At 33.3% G+C, this 23,289-nt stretch overlaps 1 protein-coding gene and 1 long non-coding RNA gene across 4 annotated transcripts in view; one reads left to right on the top strand and one right to left on the bottom strand.

Moving 5' to 3' along the window:
• The window catches only part of ZFR (zinc finger RNA binding protein), an 81,874-nt gene that overhangs the window by 12,396 nt on the left and 46,189 nt on the right, over positions 1 to 23,289 (bottom strand). For 2 of the 3 annotated variants that reach the window (XM_043488535.1, XM_043488536.1), the window contains 9 exons: positions 22,714 to 22,907; positions 21,115 to 21,234; positions 19,868 to 20,013; positions 16,281 to 16,443; positions 14,802 to 15,007; positions 13,952 to 14,102; positions 11,316 to 11,457; positions 6,675 to 6,772; positions 5,712 to 5,807 (listed from right to left, as the gene is read on the bottom strand). In XM_043488535.1, coding sequence (XP_043344470.1) covers positions 5,712 to 5,807; positions 6,675 to 6,772; positions 11,316 to 11,457; positions 13,952 to 14,102; positions 14,802 to 15,007; positions 16,281 to 16,443; positions 19,868 to 20,013; positions 21,115 to 21,234; positions 22,714 to 22,907 — 1,316 coding nt within the window. The remainder of the gene's footprint in view (positions 1 to 5,711; positions 5,808 to 6,674; positions 6,773 to 11,315; positions 11,458 to 13,951; positions 14,103 to 14,801; positions 15,008 to 16,280; positions 16,444 to 19,867; positions 20,014 to 21,114; positions 21,235 to 22,713; positions 22,908 to 23,289) is intronic. The other variant, XR_006273346.1, reaches the window with a different exon arrangement.
• LOC122454230 lies at positions 7,839 to 14,268 on the top strand. The gene is made up of 3 exons (XR_006273347.1): positions 7,839 to 7,937; positions 8,688 to 8,694; positions 14,221 to 14,268. It is a non-coding gene; the product is annotated as an uncharacterized LOC122454230 (long non-coding RNA).

The raw sequence follows: 23,289 nt of genomic DNA, 5'->3' as shown, positions 1-23,289 counted from the left end.
AAGGATAAAGACAGAATTCTTTTACCAAAATTCAGAAAAAGTAAAGGCAAGAAAATTAGGCTGGGCTTATGGTGGCTCAGATGGTAAAGAATCTGCACAAAACGCAGGAGACCTAGGTTCAATCCCTGGGTCGGGAAGATCCCCTGGAGAAGGGAATGGTTAACCACTTGAGGATTCTTGCCTGCGGAATTCCGTGGGCAGAGGAGCTAGGAGGGCTACAGTCCATGGGGTCACCAACTCTGTGACCCCATGACTAAGTGATTAACATAAACTAAATTTAGCAATACTCAATGCTGAAAGATAATGGAGCAAGACCAATAAATGGAGGAGAAAAAATTGCAACCTAACAATATATTTTTCAATAAACTAATGGTAATTGGCAAAGATTCTCAAACATGAAAGAAATTTTAAAAGCTTAAAACACTTTTTGATAAAAACTACATGATGATAAAATGCAGTCAACCAAGAAATAAAAAGAGGAAACCACGGTAAAGCCCTAGGCATTGGCACCAAAGCATTTAAATAGAAAACATTAAATAGTCAAAGGGAATATATTGACACATAAGGTAAATGTAGTTATTTTTAAACCCTTAAGATTTAAAAAAGCATTAAGTGTAAACTTTGCTGTTTTCTAAGTGGAATCAGCAATCACTGAGTAGAACAGATAAATCAAGAAACAGCTTTTGACACATTAAAATAAATGAATGAAAACAAATGGAAAAAAAAGAAAATATTAACAAAAACCCAAAAGAGGATACAAGGAGTAGGAGGAAGTGATCATCTTTTCAGCTTTTATAGATGAAAGGTTAATAGACATCATCTAAAATTGTTAAAACAGACGAATGAAAACATCACATAAAACTATAAGGTCAACAACTAATTGTCTAAATAATCAGAAGAGAAACATATTCACACATAAAAAAGAACAAGAAAAGGATAAGAATTATGGCAAAGGATAGAAAAGTACCAGAAACATACCAGATAAATGCTAATAATAAAAACTAGAGTTTAGGAGGGTGCAGTACAGATGAAATATATGAAGGGGATTTAGAGGTTACGCTTCCAGCTTTTAGATAAGAAAGTCACAGGTATATAAGTGCACATAGGGAATATGGTCAACAATATTGTAGTAATTGGTCTTACTGCAGTAATCATTTCATAATGTATTTAAATATGGAATTACTATGCTGTACACCTGAAACGAGTAAAACTGTTAGTTATAATTGTCTTTTTAAAAGGCTAGAGTTTATCTAAACTCTATCTAGAGTTTAGATATTAATAAATGGACAAGGCTTATTAACTAATGGCAGAAAGTGTTAATTAAATGCCCTTTAGAATGACAAAAAGTTCAAACTCATAATAATGATATAATTATTAAGTTTTTATGTCCAAAATGTTACTGCAACAAAATAATAAAGTACAAACTAAAAAAACACAACAGAAAGAGCAGATTTTAACTTATCTTTGTCACTCCATGGACAAAGTAAAGTAGACAAAAAAAATATGAAGGAAAAGAGATAGAAGATGAGAACAAAGTAACTGATGAAGTTGAGCTAAGAGGTATATATTATATGCTGAGAACACATTTTTTAAAGTGCCCACACTTTTATAAAAACTGTACAGATTAGATCACAAAGAAAATCTTAGATTCCCCATATTGCAAATAATAGAATATATTTTCTGCTTCCCAGGTGGCTCAGTGGTAAAGAATCTACCTGCCAAGCAGGAGACTCAGGTTTGATCCCTGGGACAGGAAGATACCCTGGAGAAGGAAATGGCAACCTACTCCAGTAATCCTAGCCTGGGAAACCCCATAGACAGAGGAGCCTGGTGGGCTATAGTCCGCTGGGTTACAAAAAGTCAGATACGACTTAGCAACTAAACAGCAACAGAATATATTTACTAGTTTATATGCTAGAAAAATGCAAGTTATTTACAAAAACAAAGCAACTCTTCTTCAGTCATGAAGAATTAAAAAACTGCCTCAAAATTACTCTTGGCTTAAAGACAACATTGAAATGAATTTCAGACTGCAGAGAATATAAAGAGAAAGAAAGTATTATATATACAGCCAAAACCTATGTTCAGCCTTAAATAATAGCTTTAAAATTTGTCTATATAATTAAAGAATGAGTGAATTAAACAAGTATCCAACTCAACAAGTTTGGAAAAAAATGAAAATAAACCCAAGGAAAATAGAAAATTAGAGATGAAATTAGAAATTAATGAATTATGGTGGGGTGGACAGGAGGGAGGTCCAAGTGGGAAAGGATGTATGTATTCATATAGTTGATTTACTTCATTGTATAGGAGAAACTAACACAACATTGTAAAGCAATTATGTTCCAATTACAAAAAGAAATTAATGGATTAAGAAGGAAAACGGCATATCTGAAGCAGGATGTAAAATGATAACGTAGAATGCTTGTATTTTTATATATTAAAAAAAGTTTAAGTTACATAATGCACATACATTTTTATATTAAAAATCTATCAATAATTCAATGAATTTTGATCACTAGTAAATACTGAAACACCCATTGCTTATTTTGCTCCAATATTGAGCCTGCTACTACTGACTAACCTAACCAATCAGAGAATTAAAACAATAAAGATGCTATAATAGGCATTTTTAAAACTCAAAGAGCATAGAACTCTATTATATAAAAATTTGAGTATCTGGTTGAACGGGTCAATTTTTCTAGGAAAAGATAAGTTAAACAAAATTAATTAACCCCAGGAGAAGGAAAAATTAAACAGTTACTCACAATAAAAGAAACCAAGAAAGTGCTACCCCCTTTATAAGGGACTGGGAACTGATAATGTCAAATGAATTTTACAAATAATCAAAAAACAGTATTTTTGATGATCCTAAAAAAAAAAAGTTTCAGAGTTTAGAGAAAGAACAAAAGTTCTAAATTAATTTTTACAGAGTTAGTGCAAATCTAACAAAGAAGACAAAAATAAAACACAAAACTTTCTTTATTGTCACTGCAAAAGTGATGATATTCTACCAATTATCTATTAATTCAATACAGTACTACTTAAAAATAATTAAAAGAACGTTGGAGTTCATCAAACTGAACAAAATGGCAGTCAAGTTCTTTTGGAAAAAGAACATGAGAAAAACAAAACAAAACACACTTAAAAAAAAAAAGGCAAAACAAAAACAAAACCCCCAAACAGTGCAAGATGGTGTTTATACTGAGCAGCAGAGAACTGAGAGGGGTGAATTCTGATGAAAAGGACATCAGAATTTTAAAACACACTGTGAAGTTTTAAAAATTAAAATAAATTAAGGACTTCTTTGGTGGTCTAGAGGTTAAGAATCCAATTTGCAATGCAGGGGACACTGGTCCAATCCCTGGTTGGGGAACTAAGATACCACATGCTGTGGGAGAACTAAGCCCACAAACTGCAACTATCAAAGCTCAAGAACTCGAGCCTGTGCATCACGACGAGAGTCCACGTACCACAAGCAAAGATCCCACAGGCACAATGCAGATCCCATGTGCCATAACTAGACTCCATGCTGCCAGTTAAAAGAAATATGTAAAAAAATCAGTAGAAAAAAGTTTTTTTTTTTTTTTCATTTATTTTTATTAGTTGGAGGCTAATTACTTCACAACATTGCAGTGGGTTTTGTCATACATTGACATGAATTAGCCATGGAGTTATATGTATTCCCCATCCCGATCCCCCCTCCCACCTCCCTCTCCACCTGGGTCTTCCCAGTGCACCAGCCGCCCGAGCACTTGTCTCATGCATCCCACCTGGACTGGTGATCTGTTTCACTATAGATAATATAATAGAGAAGATTGAGGAATGAAAGACTACTATAGAAATAGGCCTGCAAAAAAGGAACTTTGGTTTAAGAAAGGGTTTCTCTTCCTCAGTGCTATCGATAACCAGTATTGACAACCAAAAATATCTCAAAACATTACCAAATGTCCTCAGGGGGCAAAACTGAAATGTAGTTGAGAACCATTGGTTTATGATAATGGTGATATTTCAAAATGGAGGTTGGGAGAACGAACATCACTACTAAATAAAATGCTAAATGGTATTGGAATAATTGACAATTGGTCTGGAAAGATATTGCTGGATCTACTTCTAGTCCATTTATGATTTTCTTATTAATTTATAATTATACAAGTAAGGTATGTATATTTTATCCTAGTAAAATCCAAACATTACAGATCTCTAACCTAAGCCCACTTCTCACTACTGAGAGACAACTCCTGTTACAATATAGACTATATCCTTCCAGGAGTAAGTGAGCAAACATCTGTTATAAACATAATTTGATTGGGGGGGGGGGGCTCTAGAAGAAAGCATGTGTGAATAATCTATAACCTAAAACATGAGAATATTTTGTAAACAGAATACAAAGTTGTTAAGTCATAAACAGTAATGTATTAGAATTTGTAAAAATTTTAAACCTTTTATAAAACAGCAAAAATTATTAAGTTGAAAAGCAGATGAAAGCTGGAAAAATTATTTTTTTTTCATATGGTAAGTGCTAATTTCTTATAGAAAGTTATTACAAATTATGGGAAATATGAATAACAGGAACTGGCAGTTAAGAGAAAAATAATTATAAATGCCAATAATCACTTAAAGAAATTTAAATAAAAAATGAGACTCCATTTTTTACCTAACATGTGTTAAGAAGTGTGATCTTATCCCAAAGTTAGTGAGGATGTGAAGAAAATGGTGAGGTTCAACAATTTTTGGTAATTTTAAATGATCCACCTCTCCTGGTTACAATCAAAACACATTCTTTGCCCTTGGAATTCTATAGCAATTGACCCTAGCCATCACGTGTATATAACACTCATAAAAGCATGACCACAATACAATGAATATTTAATAGCAAAAGACTGCAAACAATGTAACTGTCCATCAGACGGACACCAGTTAAATAAAATATGGCATGTCCATACAAAGGAAACACCAAGTAGTTAATACAGCTCTCAAAGAGCTCTCAGAATTAAGATAACCCTGGCTAGTCAACTCTCCCTAACCCAACTCTAGAATCTGTAGGTTCAGTTATACTTCTGAATGAATCCTTCTGTATCTGAGTTTTTGCTATTTAGGAACTCAAATAGTTCAACATCAAACAGATATTTGTACATAAATAAAAAAATAGGAATATACATGACATGCATATATGCATTTCTCCTCCCTGGAAAAAAATCACAACAAATTGTGCCATGATAACTGGCCTTTAAATTACGAGAAGGCTTTCACTTCTTATTTTGTGCATTTCTGCATTATTTGAATTTCCTAATTTTATGCATTTTTTGGATAATGCATATTTCTAAATGTTAAAAAATTCCTTATACATTGTTAAAATATCAACAAAATCCTGCATAGGGAGATTAATAGCTCATTTAAAATTTTCTTTGTATCTTTATGTATGTACAACTAATAATTGCACCTATAATATTTTTAAAAAGTAATAAACACTGTGAGAAGAGTTAAAAAAAAAAAAGAGGAAAATACAAAAAGAAAATCAAGTATAATTCTCAAACAGTTAAAAAGTTAAACAGTCTGATAAGACCCTAGGATTTCTCATGAGAAAAAGAAAAAAACTCCATTTAGGAAATGGAAATAAAGTTGATAATTAGACATAAGATGAGGCTATAAAAAACTGCAGAAATATTTTTGAGACGTTTATTTTTCACATACAGTAACATATTACTTACCCAGCTTGGAAAATCAGACCAAGTTGGAACTCGCTGACAGAGGTCCCGGAGAATACGTATGATAATCACACAGGACTGTAGACCATTAGCTCTAGCCTTGAGAGCAACACAAAAATCAACTGAATTAATCTTAGAAATATTAAAAATGTCCCTTGATGAAAAAAAAGTTAAAATACCACTGTTCAATGGAAGCTCAGATAAAAATAAAACAAAAATAACCACGCTTAAAATTGGATTCAATGAGCTGCCATTTACAGCGATATTTTATGCCAGGGTTAGTATTTAAAAGCTGGTATTTTAGGTCAAAGTAAACAGATTATACAAGAATAATTGTTCTTGATCCCCTGTGAACCTTGACCTGTGTTCATTTAAATCAGTAAACTTAAAAAAAAAAGTCTGCCTACATTAGAAATAAAAGAAAAAGTAAAGAGCTAAAAAGTTTGTCTAGGGACTGAAAGATTAAGGAAATCTGTTTGGTTTCCTTTCTGTGCCTTTGCATAACTGCAAAGTCACTAAACCAAACAGCTGCTTCCTTACCTTTCATTCCCTACACTTATTAACTTAAGAGAAAGAGGGGAAAAAATCTTAAAACTATACACAAAGCTTTAAACACATATTCCATTATTTAAAGCAAAGTTAATCTGCAGCCTTATGGAATATAATATATATACACAAACATGTGATGTTCCTGAACAAGTCAGCTTCAAATATAGCCACTAAAAATAAAAATAAAAAAACCCAAACTACAAAACATCCCCAAAATCCTAGTTTATTGTCAAATTAATAGTAACTGCAATATGCAGATCTTCATACCCAGCTTTCTATGTTAACATATTTTCTCTTATTTAATTTAAAATAGTATTGCTTGGGCAGTCTTTTGAAATGTTTAAACACAGTTAAACATGTTGTACTGAACTACTCTCTCATAAGGCTACAAGAAAAAAGTAAAATGATGTTCCGAACCTGGAACCACTTAGCGTGGCGTAGAGCAGCCAGAGCGTCAAGGCATTTTTGCCTGTCCAAGACGTCCGGTGGGTCTTTCACCATACCCGAGGTTACATCTAAAATGGATTGAATTGGCAAAATGCAGTGAGGAATGGGTGTTTGACCAGGTGAGCAAGACACTTCCTTAAAGTAGCATCAGTGTCACATGAGCCATTTGAGGGTTTTGTCAGCACTTTAAAGTAACCCAGGAAGTTATTTAACAAATTTACATAAATATAATATGAAGATCAAGAATTAAACTCTTTAATTTAGAAATGTAATAAGTAATTTCTACAAATATAAACCCTACCCCACCAAAAGAAATCAAAAGGAAGGATTACTGGATACAGTGCACCAGCACAAAGACAACAAGAGGGAACACAAAAATCCACCTTAATAAATGAGAATGTACAGTAAACTATCCTGTTTGTTCAGTATTTTAAATGGTCACAGGTTATTTTGGGACTAAAATGTCAAAGAACTAATGATAAATATGGGATGATCAATGTAGTAACAATCACAGAAAAAATAAGGAGCCAAAAACAGGCATTTCTAGGAGTTCAATGGTTTCTCTTCCACAAGAGAACTTTAGTTGTAAAGGAATATGAAATGCCCTTTAAAATTCAAAGTTCCCATAAAGTATTCCAGAAAGAATAATTGGAGAGAAACAATGAGTAAAGTAGAAAAGGGCAACAGAAACTAGCATGGTTAAACAAAGTATAGAAATAGAACAGATACAGTAAGCAGAATGGTTTGATGATAAATATGCAGAATCTTTTAAGTTAGAGTTTATAATAACTGATTTTAATCAATTATTATATTAAAACATAAATGAGTTATATAAAACTTGAGAAGAAAATCTGAACCTAAATCAGGGCAAAGGTTAACTTTATATTAATAAACTTCGTTGGAGGGCCAGCTTACATTCATCTAAACATATAGGTAAAATGTATATAAAAGTTGCTAATCAAACTATTCATAATTAAACCAAATTCACAATTCTTGGTGATATTAAAACATTTTCTAAATATCGGAAAATAACATGCCAGGCAAGTAATTTATTGAATTTAGCAGCCTTCGAGATGGAAAGCACCCAAATTAATGGCACATTTAGTATATGATTTAATAAATCATTGAGGGTACCAAATGAATATGAGACAAATGATGAAATATATGATAAAAGAACACATGAAAGATAATTTTAAGAGTACCACTGCAGCTCTGGGCAAGTTATTTGATGGTGTAGAAGACATACTAAAAAGCATATTTTAAAAGTGATAAAAAAAATTATATCCCTTGTCTGGGCTTTCTTTTCTTAGTTCTTACTCCTTAAATAATCAGATGGCATGGATTTTCAGAGAACATATTAGAAGGGAGATTTACAGATGCTCAAAAAACACTGTGTGGCGTTCTGAAAATGAACACTGAAAGAGGAACCTGGGCACTATAAAGAGTAGCAAATCAGAAATACTAGAAATTTTTAAAAAACCAAAATAACCTCAAAATCTGCAAGATCAACTACTGAATCCAAAAATATAGTGAATATAGTAAGAAATGGGCTATTCTGAAAGAAGGAAAAAGGACATCGGAAAGCACAGCTAATTGAAGAACTAAAAAAAGAAACAACAACAAAAAAAAACCACTCCCCAAAGTAAGGTTATAGAACAGGCTGAAGAACCCTTTCCATGTCCCTTATTTATTTACGTTATTTGCGAAAGCTAAAATGCAAATAGGTGATAATGTGCAATCTCTAAAGAAGTTTCTGAATCTTAATGTTAATTCATGTTTTAATTTCCTCCAATGTAAGAAAAAGTTTTCTTTTTGCACACATTTATAACTTCAGAAATTTAAATTAATGATAAAATTTCAAAGATGCCAAGACACCTATTGCAATTTAAAAACAAATTAAGAGCTATAAGTAGGAAACTTCTGTCAAATTTAGAGTGTGGATTTTTGCACCCATTCTATATTTCAAGTGGATTAACCCCTTAGATATATTGTACTAAAATCATACTTGCTTCTTAATACCCAGTTAACAAAACAAAAATTAGTTTATTTAAAAAAAAAAAAAGGCAAATTCTTATCCTACAAGAGGTATTTTATGAATTTTAAGGGGTTAATCACCAGTTAGAAGACACGCTGTGTCCACACTATTTTATGATTAAAAGTTAATGGGAATATATTATTTAAATTAACATGGTTATGTAAAATATATAATCCACCCAACAATTTAAAAACTAGTGTGAACACTGCTCAATTCTAGAAGAGACAAAGACAATACAAACAGAACAGCCACACAAAGGACAATAAATGCCAGACTCTGCATCCAATATCCCTCTTTAAATCAAATGGCAGGTGTGACACTGAGCTTTTGAAAACCTTGGTCAAAAATCCTTCCGATGTCTTGGCAGCAACCCCTGACAGGAATCAATTCCCTCTGCTAGAAGGCTTTGGACCGGGCCTGATAAGCTAAAGGTGGAAAAAAACACACACAATACTTGACTTGCTACAGAAGAGACGCTGTAGCAAGGGTTAGAACATTTGAACAGTTTAAGCTTCACGTCAATTAAAGGTTTACTTAATGTTTAACTGCCAAACACAATACTGTAAAATAGATTTGTCATGTGTTTAACAGTTATTTGGAAAATTTAATTATATCCTTTAAATAATTTTTGGTATTAAACAGGACCATTACGCATTTAAGAGCCTACCACAACTATGTGCAAGTCACCAGTCTCGTGGTTTACAAGTACTCTTCCGGCAAAGCCTTCCTTACCCTTGGACTAATTCCCCAAAGCAAGCTAGAGGCTTTAAATGATTTTAAGACACAGAGCATTCAGAGCTGCAGTGAGGGAGAATACATACCGTTATTCTGCAGCAATCTTCATTAATGAGGCTAAACACATGGTTTACTGCAGTTATCTGCAGCAAGGAACACTATCAATGTTTCTACACTTTTTGCACATCCAACTTTTCAGCTCAGTGTCTTGAAGAAAATCTTTCAATTTTGGACTGATCATTTCTTTCACCGTAATACTTATGAAATTGAGAACAATAATTCTAACTCAAGTCTGGGTCAGACAAAAGTATAATTTTGTTTCCTTTAGAAGGGATAGGTTATTAAAAACTATTACAAATATGATAATTATTAATTCAGGCTTTTGCAACAAAATAAAATGACTCGATACTGTATAAATTTAAGTAAAACTAAATATAACTAGACAAAATGTGCTCTGAAATAAAGTTAAGTGGTTATATAAGTATAATTTCATACTAAATACAGTAACTTTTATCTGTAACATAATCAAGATTTCCTTTTCAAATCCTAAGAGTCATATGCTGCATCCAAATTGACCAGATTGACTCAGGAACTGTTTTTCCAGCAATATTCACAGCCAGACCTTGAGTGGAAATTCATGCTCATATAAAAGATCCTTTATATAAAACCCACTTCTTTTTAAGATAAAAGCTTATACAATGTACAAGTCCTGATATGTAGTATATTTATATTATGTATGCAAAGTTAGGCAAGTCTCTTAATGATCACATTTTTAGTAAAAATGTTCTTTTCCTGGGTTGTGTAAAGCCCAGTGCCTTAAAAAAAAAAAAAACTGCTTTGCTGTAAGAAAACAAATTTAAAGGGACAGTAATTGAGAGCCTACTCATGCTATTTTAGACAAATTAATTTTAAGTATTCTTTTCTCCTCTATCTGTATCACAAAGTAATATCAGTGTAGACTATATAACTCCATATTCAACCAATTAAGATGTACAAAAACAACATGAAAGGAAACAAAGTAAATTTTATCTGACCCATAAAACAACAGAACCAACATACCGCAGACACTGACCATGCTTTTTGGCTTAAAAGCTTTTGAAGCTTTGAAAATGTTATAGAACAGTCCCTAAAGCAACATTGCTGGCACCAGCAGGATTTCATAGTCTACAATTGCAAAGTAAGTTAAAAACCCCTAATTGTGCTATAACTCACTAACTACGCCTATCATCATTTATTTCTCAAATCTCTGGTAGAAAAGTGGGGGTCAGATGCCCAAATCTAAGTGCATTAGGATGCTCTGCATTTATGAAAGCGCTCCAAACTAAAGAGCAACCTCAGAGAACCAGAAATATTTACCTCAGGACAAGCCAAATCCATGATTACATATATAACAATGTCTCTTAAACTGTTATGAGTATTCAACCAATTTTACTTATGAAACTTGCTTGTCTTTTTTAAAGACAAGAACAAGGACCTAAAAGAAGTTAAATTTGTGGCCCTTTACTAGCAATATTTAATTTTTCATAAGTCAACTATGCTTATGACTAAGAATAATTTAAACTTTTCCAGAAATCTGAGGTTAGCAAGAAAAGAAAAGGAAAAAAAATCAAGAAAATTAATAATACCATGAGTGTTTTATATAAAAATACATTACTAAAAAGACATTAATAAAAGATCTGGGAAATAACCTTAAGCAAAACTAGTTGCTATGTAAGTTAAATCTATCAGATTCATATGTAATGCCAGCATGTTGCCTTCTAGGGCTTAATGCCATCTTAAAGAGTAGGTAAATGGGAAGAAAAGAAGTTAATAAAAAGTAGAATGTTTAATGGCTTTCCAACCTCCTTCCCTCATGTTCTCTTCTCGAATAATTGGAGATGTCAGGGTGATAGTGACTTGCATTTTGGGTTCCACACATGAGTTCAAAATTATTGCCGCTTCAGAAACAGCACATTTTATGTCATACTTCTCAGGACTTATAACCTATATAATGAAGAGCACAAGAAGTTAGCTGGCCCTCTTACATTATCAAACAAAGCAGTTTCATTATAGCTCTTTCACTTTCTCATACTACTTTAACCATTTTGTAAGGACTAGATCATATACTATTTCCCTCCAAGCCTTGCAAAACATGCAAATTATAATCTCTTGCTCCTTTTTCCTTTTAGAATTCCTTGTTCAACTAATTACCATTATTTGTATCATATGAGTTATCTGTATGTGTGTATGCACCTTTTAGATGATGAATTTTTGGATGAAAGAAACACTGCTATAGTTATTACCATACCTTCCTAAAATAGCACCCGGGTAACTAGTATTGCAATATTTGCAGAATATGAATGAGACTAAAATAGATACCTGAAACTAACAGGAGCCATAATTCAACCATACCCAGTGCACCTTGTCTGTGAAATCAACAAATCTACATTTTATTTTTATTAGCTGGAGGCTAGTTACTTTATAATATTGTAGTGGTTTTTGCCATACACTGACATGAATCAGCCATGGATTTACATGTGTTCCCCATCACGATACCCCCTCCCCCCTCCCTCCCCATCCCATCCCTCTGGGTCTTCCCAGTGCTACATTTTAAATCAGGGAGCAAAAAAAAAAAAAAAAATTATAAATCAGGGAGCAGAAAGTCTTGCTCAACAGAAAAAGCAAAACAAAACAGGATTCACTGCAATTTAGTATACATGTAATAAGCTTCAGTATATATGAACAAAGGAAGACTCTAGAAATTACACGGAGTGCTCCCAGTATACGATCTAAGTTCACTTGGAAGGACTGATGCTGAAGCTCCAATAGTTCGGCCACTTGATGTGAAGACCCAACTCACTGGAAAAGACTTTGATGCTGGGAAAGACTGAGGGTAGGAGAAGGGGCGACAGAGGATGAGATGGTTGGATGGCATCATATTCAATGGATATGAGTTGGAGCAAACTTCAGGAGATAGTGACGGACAGGGAAGTGTGGCGTGCTGTAGTCCATGGGGTCGCAGAGTTGGACATGACTTAGTGACTGAACAGCAACAACAATCTAGGTTCAAATTCTAGCTCTGCTACTTTACTAATGATGTGAAGTTGGGCAAATATTTAACTCCCCATACCTGTTTTTATAAAATGGGAACAGTAAAATTTATCTAACCTGTAAGACTGTTAAGAAGAATGAATGAATTAACTACACAAAGAACTGAAAACAGTGCCTGGCACACAGTATCATGTAGATGTTAACTATGACAGTGATGATGATAATTCTATCTCTCCTGCTTATCCACTGTACAAGTACAAATTGATGTGGAAACTGTATTTTGTTTTTGGGCTTCCCTGATGGCTCAGATGGTAAAGAATGTGCTATAAAGCATTAGTTAGTTCAGTTAGAATATAACATTTTCTCCTTTGTAGTTTTACAAAACACAACAATTTAAGATTTTTTTTTGCAAATTACATAATTTTTCAAAGTCCTCAAGCTTCTTTTCCTCCCTTTTACTGCCCTGGCAGCCTCAAGAGATAGTAACAAGTAGACACACAATGACAATTCTCCTGGCTCCTAATGCTTAAAAAGACTCATCCACAATTAAAAAAAATCTCACCTCTGGAACAATGGTAACATAAAGCAAACAACAGTAAGTGACAGAGTCATCAGAGCTCCAGTTTAATAGCATGCCTCACTATCCATTTTGGTATCGGCTGGTCTGCTGTGGCCAGGTACTCTTTATTCTAACATTACTGTAGGACACATGCTACCAATGAAAAGCCAATTCTTGAATTTCAAATACCTAAATAAGTTTTATACATTATTCAAGGAACCTCTGTGTTAAATTCCAGTCTGTGATTCTGACAAGATACTGTAATAAAAATTTTTTAAATTCAAACTTAAATAAAAGTTTTGTTTTTGTAGGACCAAAAAGGGATATTCTATTAATTGAATTTGCCACAACTTACTGGATAGAGACAATGACAAGTCATTGTTACCGTTATAACATGCACCAAATGGAAAGTAATCATAATAAAGCTGGGAAAATTCAAATCAGAAAGTCTCTATTTTAGTTACTATATTTTATTAAAAACATCTATTCAACTAAATAGGCAAGAAGTGCATGAATTCTAAAACTTTAAGCTTACTATACATACATAGGCTTTGTTTAAAAAAAAAAAAAATCAAAAAATGGAATTTTTCCCTGAACAACTGTCTTCTCTCTTATGATTCAAATCTTGGAAAAAGAACAGGAAGAGGACATGTGCTGCAGTTTTACATTTTAAAATAAATTAGCAAGATGGCTTCATGTTGAAGAGAAGCACCATAAAACCTAAAAAAACAAAGTAGAAAACTGTGCTACCAATTTGTACAATCAAGCAATTTGGAAAGTCAAGCCAAAACTTTAAACGCTGGCTTAGGTTTAAGCTGAAGCAGTTAGTCCTGCCAAAAACTTCTGAACTAGACAAGGGGTAAAAATGAACATTTCCATAATACTTACAGCAAGCTGCTTGGGTAGGTTTTCTGCAATACGGCTTAATAATGTCTTTGAAGGTTTCTCTGAGCACAGCAAAACAAGGTTGACATTTCTATCTCCTCGGAGAAGTAATCCTTTCGCCAATACTCCCACTCGCAAAACTCCTTTTAAAGCTCTGGTGAAATCAAGTTATATTATGACATTTCCCTTCTTAACCATAACCATGATAATCTCTCAACACACAGTGGTAAATGAAATAATTTTTACATCATTAAGGTTTGTATCAACTGTAGTATAAGAACATTTAATATTTTCAGAAATACCCTTTATTTAGATAAGAAATATGAAAAAATTAATAAATCAAGAGCTAAGTTCTCAGGAACAACTGCAAAGCAAAGGCCATTAATGCCTTTCTGTCTCATAAATTAGAATAACAAAAGCCATGTTTAATATACACAGATATAAAGATGTTGTTCAAGTCTGAGCTTATTCATGCTTATGGGTCAATGTGTTAAAGATAAAATGAGCTGTTAAAAGAAAGAATGAACATGGAACAGATGCAACAAATGAATAAACACTGAATAGCTGAATGCAACTGGAAAACTACAATGGCTGCTTTGAAAACAGACTTGAAATAGTTTTATATAAGTTAATATACAATGAGTAAATTACAAGGTTTGAGATTGTATGAAATTATACTATTTTTCATTTCAGCAGAAAGCAGCTGAATACATTTAAAACCTAACATAAGCATAACACATGTAGACTGGTACCAGAGAAATTTTCAGTCTTTGTAACTTTCATTTCAAGTATAAGGTAAGTCTACATAAGGAAAACCAAAACTATACAAAAGTAAAAATCTCTGAAAACACACCTGTCTTTACCTCCCTCTTTCTTATCATCTCCCTCTTTGCTCTTGCTCTTCTCGTGTTCAGACAAGCTGTCTGAAACAAGTTTTAAAGCACGTTCAGTGATAGAAACAATTTTCTGAACCGCCTGTAATTCCTCTTCAGTTGGATAAATGGTAGCATGCTTTGTCATTACATAACGGTCATCAGATGAGTCAGGACGACGTAAGGGCTGGAGATGGGGGGAAAAAGATAACTCTATTAAAAAAATGTTTTCCAAGCAAAAGTAAACTATTATTTTTCAACTACACATATGCTTGTTGCATTTTTCAATAAGAAAACCAGTTATACTGAATGTCCACTTAAAGCTATCTTTTCCTTTTTTTCCCCATTTTGGTAAAAACAAAAATGTAAACTGTAGAAAGGTACAGTATCGAAAGTAGGTATATATGTTATGCACTCAAAACAAGTAAAATTATAATATATACCATCTAAGGTTATGAAAATACATTTTATACAACTTTATTTTATTTATTTATTTATTTAGTTCTCCCACTTTATTGCTACCAACCCGTCTCCCTCCACCCTCGTGCACACATGCTCAGTCATGTAACCCCATGGACTGCAGCCCGCCAGGCTCTCCCGTCCATGGACTTTTCCAGGCAAGAGTACTGGAGTGGGTTGCCATTTCCTTCTCCATTTTATACAACTTTAAAAACAGTCCTGAAACGTTTTGCTTTTAACAAAACAGATTTTACAAATGCTTATTCTATGGAAAGACAAATGAGAAAGAATAGGTTAAAGCACAGGAATTTAGACTGTTTCCTTCTAAGTGCTCTCTGGAACACCAGAACAAAGAAAAAAAAATCATCTTGTTTTCTATAGACTGAACTTATATGAAATGCTCCTCATAAGCCAGGTATTTTTTATCTAGCTTCTACAGAACGCAGACTCTCAAGATGCACCTCTTTTCTACAGTTCTCCTAATACATCCACTGTGTGTTATCTCCAACCATTTACCTACCCCTTGTGTGTTAGTTGCTCAGTTGTGTTCAACTCTGTGACCCCATGGACTCTACCTACCCCTCATCATGCACTTAAATTTAGAAGTAGTGGTAGGTTTTGAATGCTAAAGATTTGAAAAAAGGACTCTAAACCATACATAATGGGAAGACAGAAATAATTCTAAAGCCAAAGCAACAGCGTTCAAAATTAGTTGTTCTTGATAATCTAAAGAACAAAGGCAAAAAAAAAAACTCTTAAGATCTGCTCCGTTAGCTTATACTGAAAATAAGAAAGATTCATGGAAATTCTACGAAGTCTTTACACAAAAGGACATGAGTTGAGAAAGTGTAAAAAAAGGAGAGAAAATTCTAAATCAGATGAAAAACATATTGAGATTTGGATATTATTAAGTCTAAAAATTAGCTCTTCAAACTTTTATTTTTCTAATGCTGAACCAGTCTTACTCTTTCACTGTCTATGTAAACAAAGTGGACACTCACTGCAGGCCCCTGTGGCTGGGGAGGCATGCCTGGTCGGACTCCCAGAAGGCCTAGTGGGCCCGGGGGACCATGAGGATAGCCTCCATCAGGCATTCGGCGGCGATCATCCCAATGATGCTGTTCTTCCTCCATTCTTCTCCAGTACATGTCCTCTTCATAACGTCTGAAACATAAATGATACTGTAAGCCACTTAGAAAAATACACCCCAAGAATTTACATCAGTAATAATATAGAAAGTAATAAAACCCCCCCAGTCAGTCTAGCTAACACCTTTCTTTCCCCCTCTGTATCGGATTACATTTGCCTTCATCAATTAGTGAATGAAAGTGAATCCCAATGAAAAGATGAGAAAACAAAAGATAAAAGCAAAACAAAATTTCATAGTCTGAAGACAGAGTTGAAAAAACAAGCACCAGAAACCTCACAGTTCATTCCAACCTCTCCCTCTTTACAGAAGAAATTGTAAACTTAAATGCCTACCTAATGTGGCCAGACTAATAAGTGTGTGAGTGAAAGACTCAAAGAATACATTCAGGAATTTTCCTCATGTCTTTAAAGAAATGTGCTCTCTATTTTTTTTGTAAGAGAGAACTTCTTAAGACAACCTTTAATTTCCTCATCTGATACAGACAGAGACAAAGACATTTTTCTACAATGAGCAAAAACAACAGGGATAAATGGCAACTCACATCCCATCTCACTCTTGGGGACATGCTAAGGATGATGGGAAGTATGATAAAGAAGGAAAGCACATGCTCTGGCTAGAGACAAGAGGGCAGCACAACTATTAATTACTGTCACAAGGGAATACCAGATGGTTATCCCAAGGTCAATCAGGACTTTTGTGAAATCCCATGGTCTTTAAATGTTGATTCATGTTGGTGTCCAAAACATACTATGGGCACCAAATAAAACACCCATGGGCTGAACTTAGTGGGCAGTTAGCGTGTAGCCTCTGTTTTAATGGTCAACATTTTTGGAATCTAATTTTTCATCACATGACTCTCTCCCTCTCAGTTCTATCTTTGCCTTCAGCTTCAAACTAGGATACCAATAATTCCCTAGGCAGTTGTGTCTTTATAGCAAATTTTTGTTAACAATAAATTTTTACTACACAAATTCATTTAATACAAAACATAAGAAAGAAGTATGCTTCTCAAGTAGTACTGTAGAAACCATCAATTTCTTCAGGTCAGGAATAAGCAGTGCTTTCTGGGTCATCCAATTTAGGACAGATAGAATCATACTTCTAATTTTATTCAGGTCTTGAGAGAAAATGAATAAAAACAGCTTGAAGGCTCTGGAAAACCATGTTCATTATAGTTTTGAATAATCTATTATTACTAATGATGTTTAGGTTACATAAGGGTATGTTTAAATATCAACTGTCTACCAATTCATACTTGGTAAACATAGTATACTATAGTGCCTAACACACTATATGCTACTTCCTGGCATACAGTAAGTCCTTAATAATTATTTGATAAAGCAGTAGAGGAGGAAATAACTGCATAATCTAGATATAGAGAAAACTTGCCAGTGCATTACAAAGGCAGAAATTTCATAAGAAGAAAGTTAAATTTAAATACATAAAAAATAAAAATTGATACATAAATAACAGTAAAGATTATTTAAAGATAACATGTTAATGGGTTAATAGCTATAAGAAGTGTTTGTACAAATCTGTTAACAGGTAAGTTAACAAATGAATAGGCAATTCACCACAAAAGAAATTTAACTGATTAAGCATGAAATAAAAATTTAATTTGCCAACAATACAAAGTTGAAATAAAACTGGCTTTCATGTTTCTATTTCTCACAGGCAGATATTTTAATAAATTATAGGAGCAGTCCTCAAAGTGTGGTCTGGGTAGTCTAGGTAGTCCTTGAGACACCTTCAGGGGGATTCATGACATCAAGTTACTCTCAAAATAATATTTGCCTTCTCTATTCTCTTTCTCCTATGAGTATACAGTGGAGTTATCCAGAGGCAAAATGTGTTATCACAACCTGTTGAGCACAGAAGCAGAAGGAGAATCAGGTTGCCTTAAGCTAGACATTAAAGAGATCTGCAAAAATGTAAAACAATGTCATTATTTCTGGTGGAGAAACAGTTATTTATAGTTAGCATATTATATTTAATGTTATTATATTAATAAATACACCTGATTTAATATTATAATTATTAATAACATTTAACTACATTTAAACAAATACAAAGTTATATAAAAATAAGTTCCTAAATACTGAAACTTCTCAGTTTTCATTTCTAATACAATGTTGACAGCCTATAACTCACATACACAAAAACTCTTCAGAGTCTTCAATAATTATTGAGTTATAAAAGGTCCTGAGACCAAAAAGTTTGAGGATCACTAAGTTAAACTATCTAGCACAGGCAAAAGTACAGGTATCTGTCAAACATTTTTGCTTCTGGGATTTGATTAGTGTCAACTGATAGTGATTTATACAATAATACTGCCTCAAGGATGGTCAATGTAACAACAACAATAGGGAAATACTATAAAAAAACTCTAAATATCTAAAAATATATGAAATGGGTTATAAAGAAAATTTTAATCTGCACAAAAAAGTATTACATACCCATGGAAAATAATTTTAGCTTACTTTTTAAAAAAGTTGGTATGTAAATGAAAAGAAGTGGTTTATAAAAACTTGTACACAAACAATTATGGCAGCAGTATTCATAACCCCAAAGTGGAAATAACACAAATGTCCATCAATTGATAAACAGATAAATAAAATGTGACACATTTATGTAACGAAATATTATGCATGCATAAAAAATTAGTACTGATATATGTAATAACATACATGAACCTTGAAAACATCATGCTAAGTGAAAAGTAGCCAGGCACAAAAGTCAATATGTTTTATGATTTCATTTATATAAAATCTCCAGTAGAGGCAATCTACTAAAATGAAGTTTATTAGTGGTTGCCCAAGAATAGAGCGAGGAGTTGGTGGGGGAAATAGGTATGGATTGCTAAATGGGTTTGTGGTTTCTTTTGTGGGTCATAAAGATGTTCTAAAATTGACTGTGCTGATAACTGCACAACTCTGTGAATAAAACCAATGAATTGTGCCACTTAAAGATATGCCAATTATATCAATAAAACTAAACATTTCTGTATCTATTGAACATATTTTCTCATTCCTCCTTTCCTGTAGCCTCTAAGTTTTTAAAACAAACCCCACACATTATTAACGTCTAGAATCTACTCAATCTTATATTTAGGATATTTTTTATCATGTAACCAAATGCTCTATTTTGCTTATTTTAAATTGAGGCATTTATGATATTAAACTATTTATGTATTTAAATATATAAAGGATATTATTTCCAAAATAAGTCCTAATACCAAGGACATGGTCAAATATTAGAATAGCCAGAATAACTCTAATGCATTTCTTTCCTAGACCTAGTGTCTCCCTCACAAGTGAAAACTAAAAATATTTCAAATAAATCTGGATTGCTCTGAATGGGAGTCACATACTCAGAACAGCTAAGTTTCTTAGAAAGTCTAAACCACCTATCATGGGTACTAAAAGTTAAAAATACTACCTCATTTCCATTCTCCAGCGTTCTTCCTCTTCTCTTCTTCGCCAATACTCCTCTTTCTGCATCTGCTTTCTCATTTTCTCTTCTTGAATCTTTCTTGCTCGAATACTGGGCTTTACTTCTACTTGCAAATCTGGATTTACTTTTTTCTGTTAACATAGATAAGATATTTGAAAAACCAGCAATCCTTCCAACAATCTACACATATCTTAAATCATACAATCCCACAAATTCTTTCATCATAGAGGCTTTTATTTGCAAATCTATTATAAGAGTAAATGCAGTAAAATAAGTTGAATCAGAGAAAAACTCAAAATACATTCATAAACGTTCTTTCTTCCTTCCCATCCCCAAAATTCTTGGTTGTTCAAGTTTAGTACACAAAAAGTACTTAACTTAGTGTTAACCAATAAAAGAAATCCTTGGGAGACTGATGGGTATTTAATATTCCTTTGTTTGTTTGTAAATAAATGATTCTAGATATCCAAGTGTGGGGTTAAAAACTTTTTTTCATATAGAAGTACTACTGCCCCTTAACAAATTATTTTTAATCTTCACCACTTCTGTGTTTAGAAAACATGAATCTAGTGCATAAGTCCAACCTAATTAAAAATTTTATTTAAAGTATTTAGATTTAACTTATTACTTGGAAGTGTTTTCAACAAAAAATTCCTCATCTCAAAATTCACTTTAACGGAAATTCTGCTAAGATAAAGGAAATGGAGACCTGACACTTCTTTCAAACACTTCCTTTGAAGCAACTATTTTTACATGGTTACTTGATCCAAGTAATGTCAAAGTTTTATTTTGCCACTAGAAATAATGAAATACGACTACATTGCTTTTTCTTAAGTATAACAAAAGTGACAGGTACTCAGTTGTGTCCAATGCTGTGACCCCAACGATTGTAGCCCACGAGGCTCCTCTGTCCATTGAATTCTTTAGGCAAGAACAATGGAGTAGGCTGCCATGCCCTTCTCCAGGCAATCTTTCAGACCCAGGGGTTGAACTCGGGTCTCCGGCATTGTAGGCAGATTCTTTACCATCTGAGGCACCAGGGAAAGCCCTAAGTATAACAAACTAGTCAATAAAAACTAAACATCTGACTCTCTAAGTGAGACATGACATGCCAACCTGAGAGTGGGAGTTCATGGACTTAGTAAGTTATATTTAGAAGCTTTATTTTTGCATCTAGAATGTTCCAAACCATATAAAAAGAGAAAGAGAAAAATAGCTGAAATTTTCCTCACTTTATATTGAAGTCTGTGTCTTCGTCCTTTTAAATGCATCTCCTTGGCATTGGGATCATTAAAGCTGCACTCGCATAATTTGCAATGAAATCGAATCACTTTTCCTTCATCATTTCGTACCTTGATGTCCAGAAAAAAAGAAAAAGTCAAGAAATCACAACAGGAATGTCATAGGTGAAGATTTCACTTATAAACCCATCTCATGAGTTGTAAATAACTTTCAGAATTTAAAGTTAGAAAAGGGGGGGGGCAATGTCTATACTTTTTGAAGAGGACATCTACAGAAATGAACAGGGTTAGAATTTTTAACTGTACAATGCAAGATGTGTTACCATGTATTTGTCTCTTATATTTTCCTCTATATGTAAACATTTAGATTTTAATACAATAGACACCTTCAATTCTTGAAAAAATATTTATTGAATACCTGCTCCTGCCAGGTACTGTTCTTGGAAATGGAGCTAAAGATGATCAAAGGCATTATTCTCATTTATTTCTACAAAGCCCAAGACTTTATACACGTACAACTTTATTGAAAACCAATGTCAATTTTTTTCTAACTGCACAACCAGTTAGGAAGACAAGTAGACTACAATGTTATTAAAAGTTATTAAAACTTCAGCAAGTTTTAAAGATTGGTTCTAAACACAATCCTCTGAAGTTTAAGATTACTTAACCAAAAAAAAAAAAAAAAAGATTACTTAACCAGTATCATTGGTTATTAAGGTATTCTGGCCAGATGTTCTGGCTGTACTTTTTTTTGAGACATACAAGTCTTACTAATAGCTAAAGGTTTATTATTTATTTATTTAGAAGTTTATTAACCTTTAAATGTCTTTTTTTTTGTTGCCTTACCATGCTGGCATTGTGGAATCTTAGTTCCCTGACCAATGAAGTGGAAGCAAGGAGCCCTAACCACTGGACCGCCAGGAAATTCCCAACACCTATAACTTTAAATTAAAACTGCATGTGAATGACTTATAAACTACACGTGAATGACTTATAAACTACACAGCCCAGTTTTCCATCTTGTAAACAAAGAATTCAATAATTAATTTTTCTTGATGGAAAAGCATGAAGGAACAAATAAATATTTGCCAAAAATCCACCATATGCTAGGCACTGTGCTTAGGTACTTTATTTGATCTAAGCTTCACATCTTCACTGGGAGATACCCAAATTTTACAGATGCAGACACTGAAATTTAAAGAACTTGTTCTTTTCAACTGTTCTATAATACAGCAAAAGCAGAACAGGGCTACACCACTGTATGTTCGTCTTGCCACTAACAGCAAAAATCTATCAAGTCCCTTCTGATACTTCCTTATCCTCCATTTACTAAGTTATTTTGTAAAACAGGAATAGTTTTCTAATCAGCTTGAGAAATCATATAAATAGTTATCTGTTAAATCAGTAGTCTAAATTTTACACACGAAACTGCTCAGAAATATTTGCTATCTTTGTCATTTCTGCTGTTCACATCTTTTTTTACTTGTAATCTAAAATATAACTGAATTTTACATGTAAAGCACACTTGTGACAAAGTGACACACGTCCTTCCTATCTAATCTCACAACAGGAGTATTCTCAAATCAATACCTCCTCCACATAATCATGGCCCACTGGCTGCACATCGCTCTGCAAAGCAGCAAGAGACGCAGGTGTGACTGGTTCTGACACTGTGTCTGGCTTTACTTCTGGAATTGGTACAGAAGTGACAGGAGTGTTTTTAACACATTCAGTTCCTTTTAAGTCTTCTGTTTTATTTCCTGTTGACTGCAGCTTATTACCACCTATAACATAAAAGAATTACAGTAATTTTAATTTTCTTCTTATATAATGTATGAACTGATACAAGAACTCCAGATAAAGTTCTGATCTTTTCTACCAACAAACTCCTGCTTGACATACAATAGATTAGAATTTTGAAGAACCATATAAACCATTTGGCTTTTTTATGCTATTAATGTCTCTAGATATTAGATAGATAGATAGATAGACTAGTCTAGACTAGATAGATAGATAGACTAGATAGATAATGTCTCTATCTTCCCATTCTCTCTCTCATAATATTCAATGGTCCTCTCTGTCCTCACCATGGCTCTTACAACATGTTTATATCCCTTTGCCATGGAACTGGGCACTATCCTACGTTCTAGTAACATAATAATACAG

This window comes from Cervus canadensis, chromosome 16 (assembly GCF_019320065.1).
Source record: "Cervus canadensis isolate Bull #8, Minnesota chromosome 16, ASM1932006v1, whole genome shotgun sequence".
Taxonomy (NCBI): domain Eukaryota; kingdom Metazoa; phylum Chordata; class Mammalia; order Artiodactyla; family Cervidae; genus Cervus; species Cervus canadensis.
This window is presented reverse-complemented; position numbering and strand designations above follow the sequence as displayed.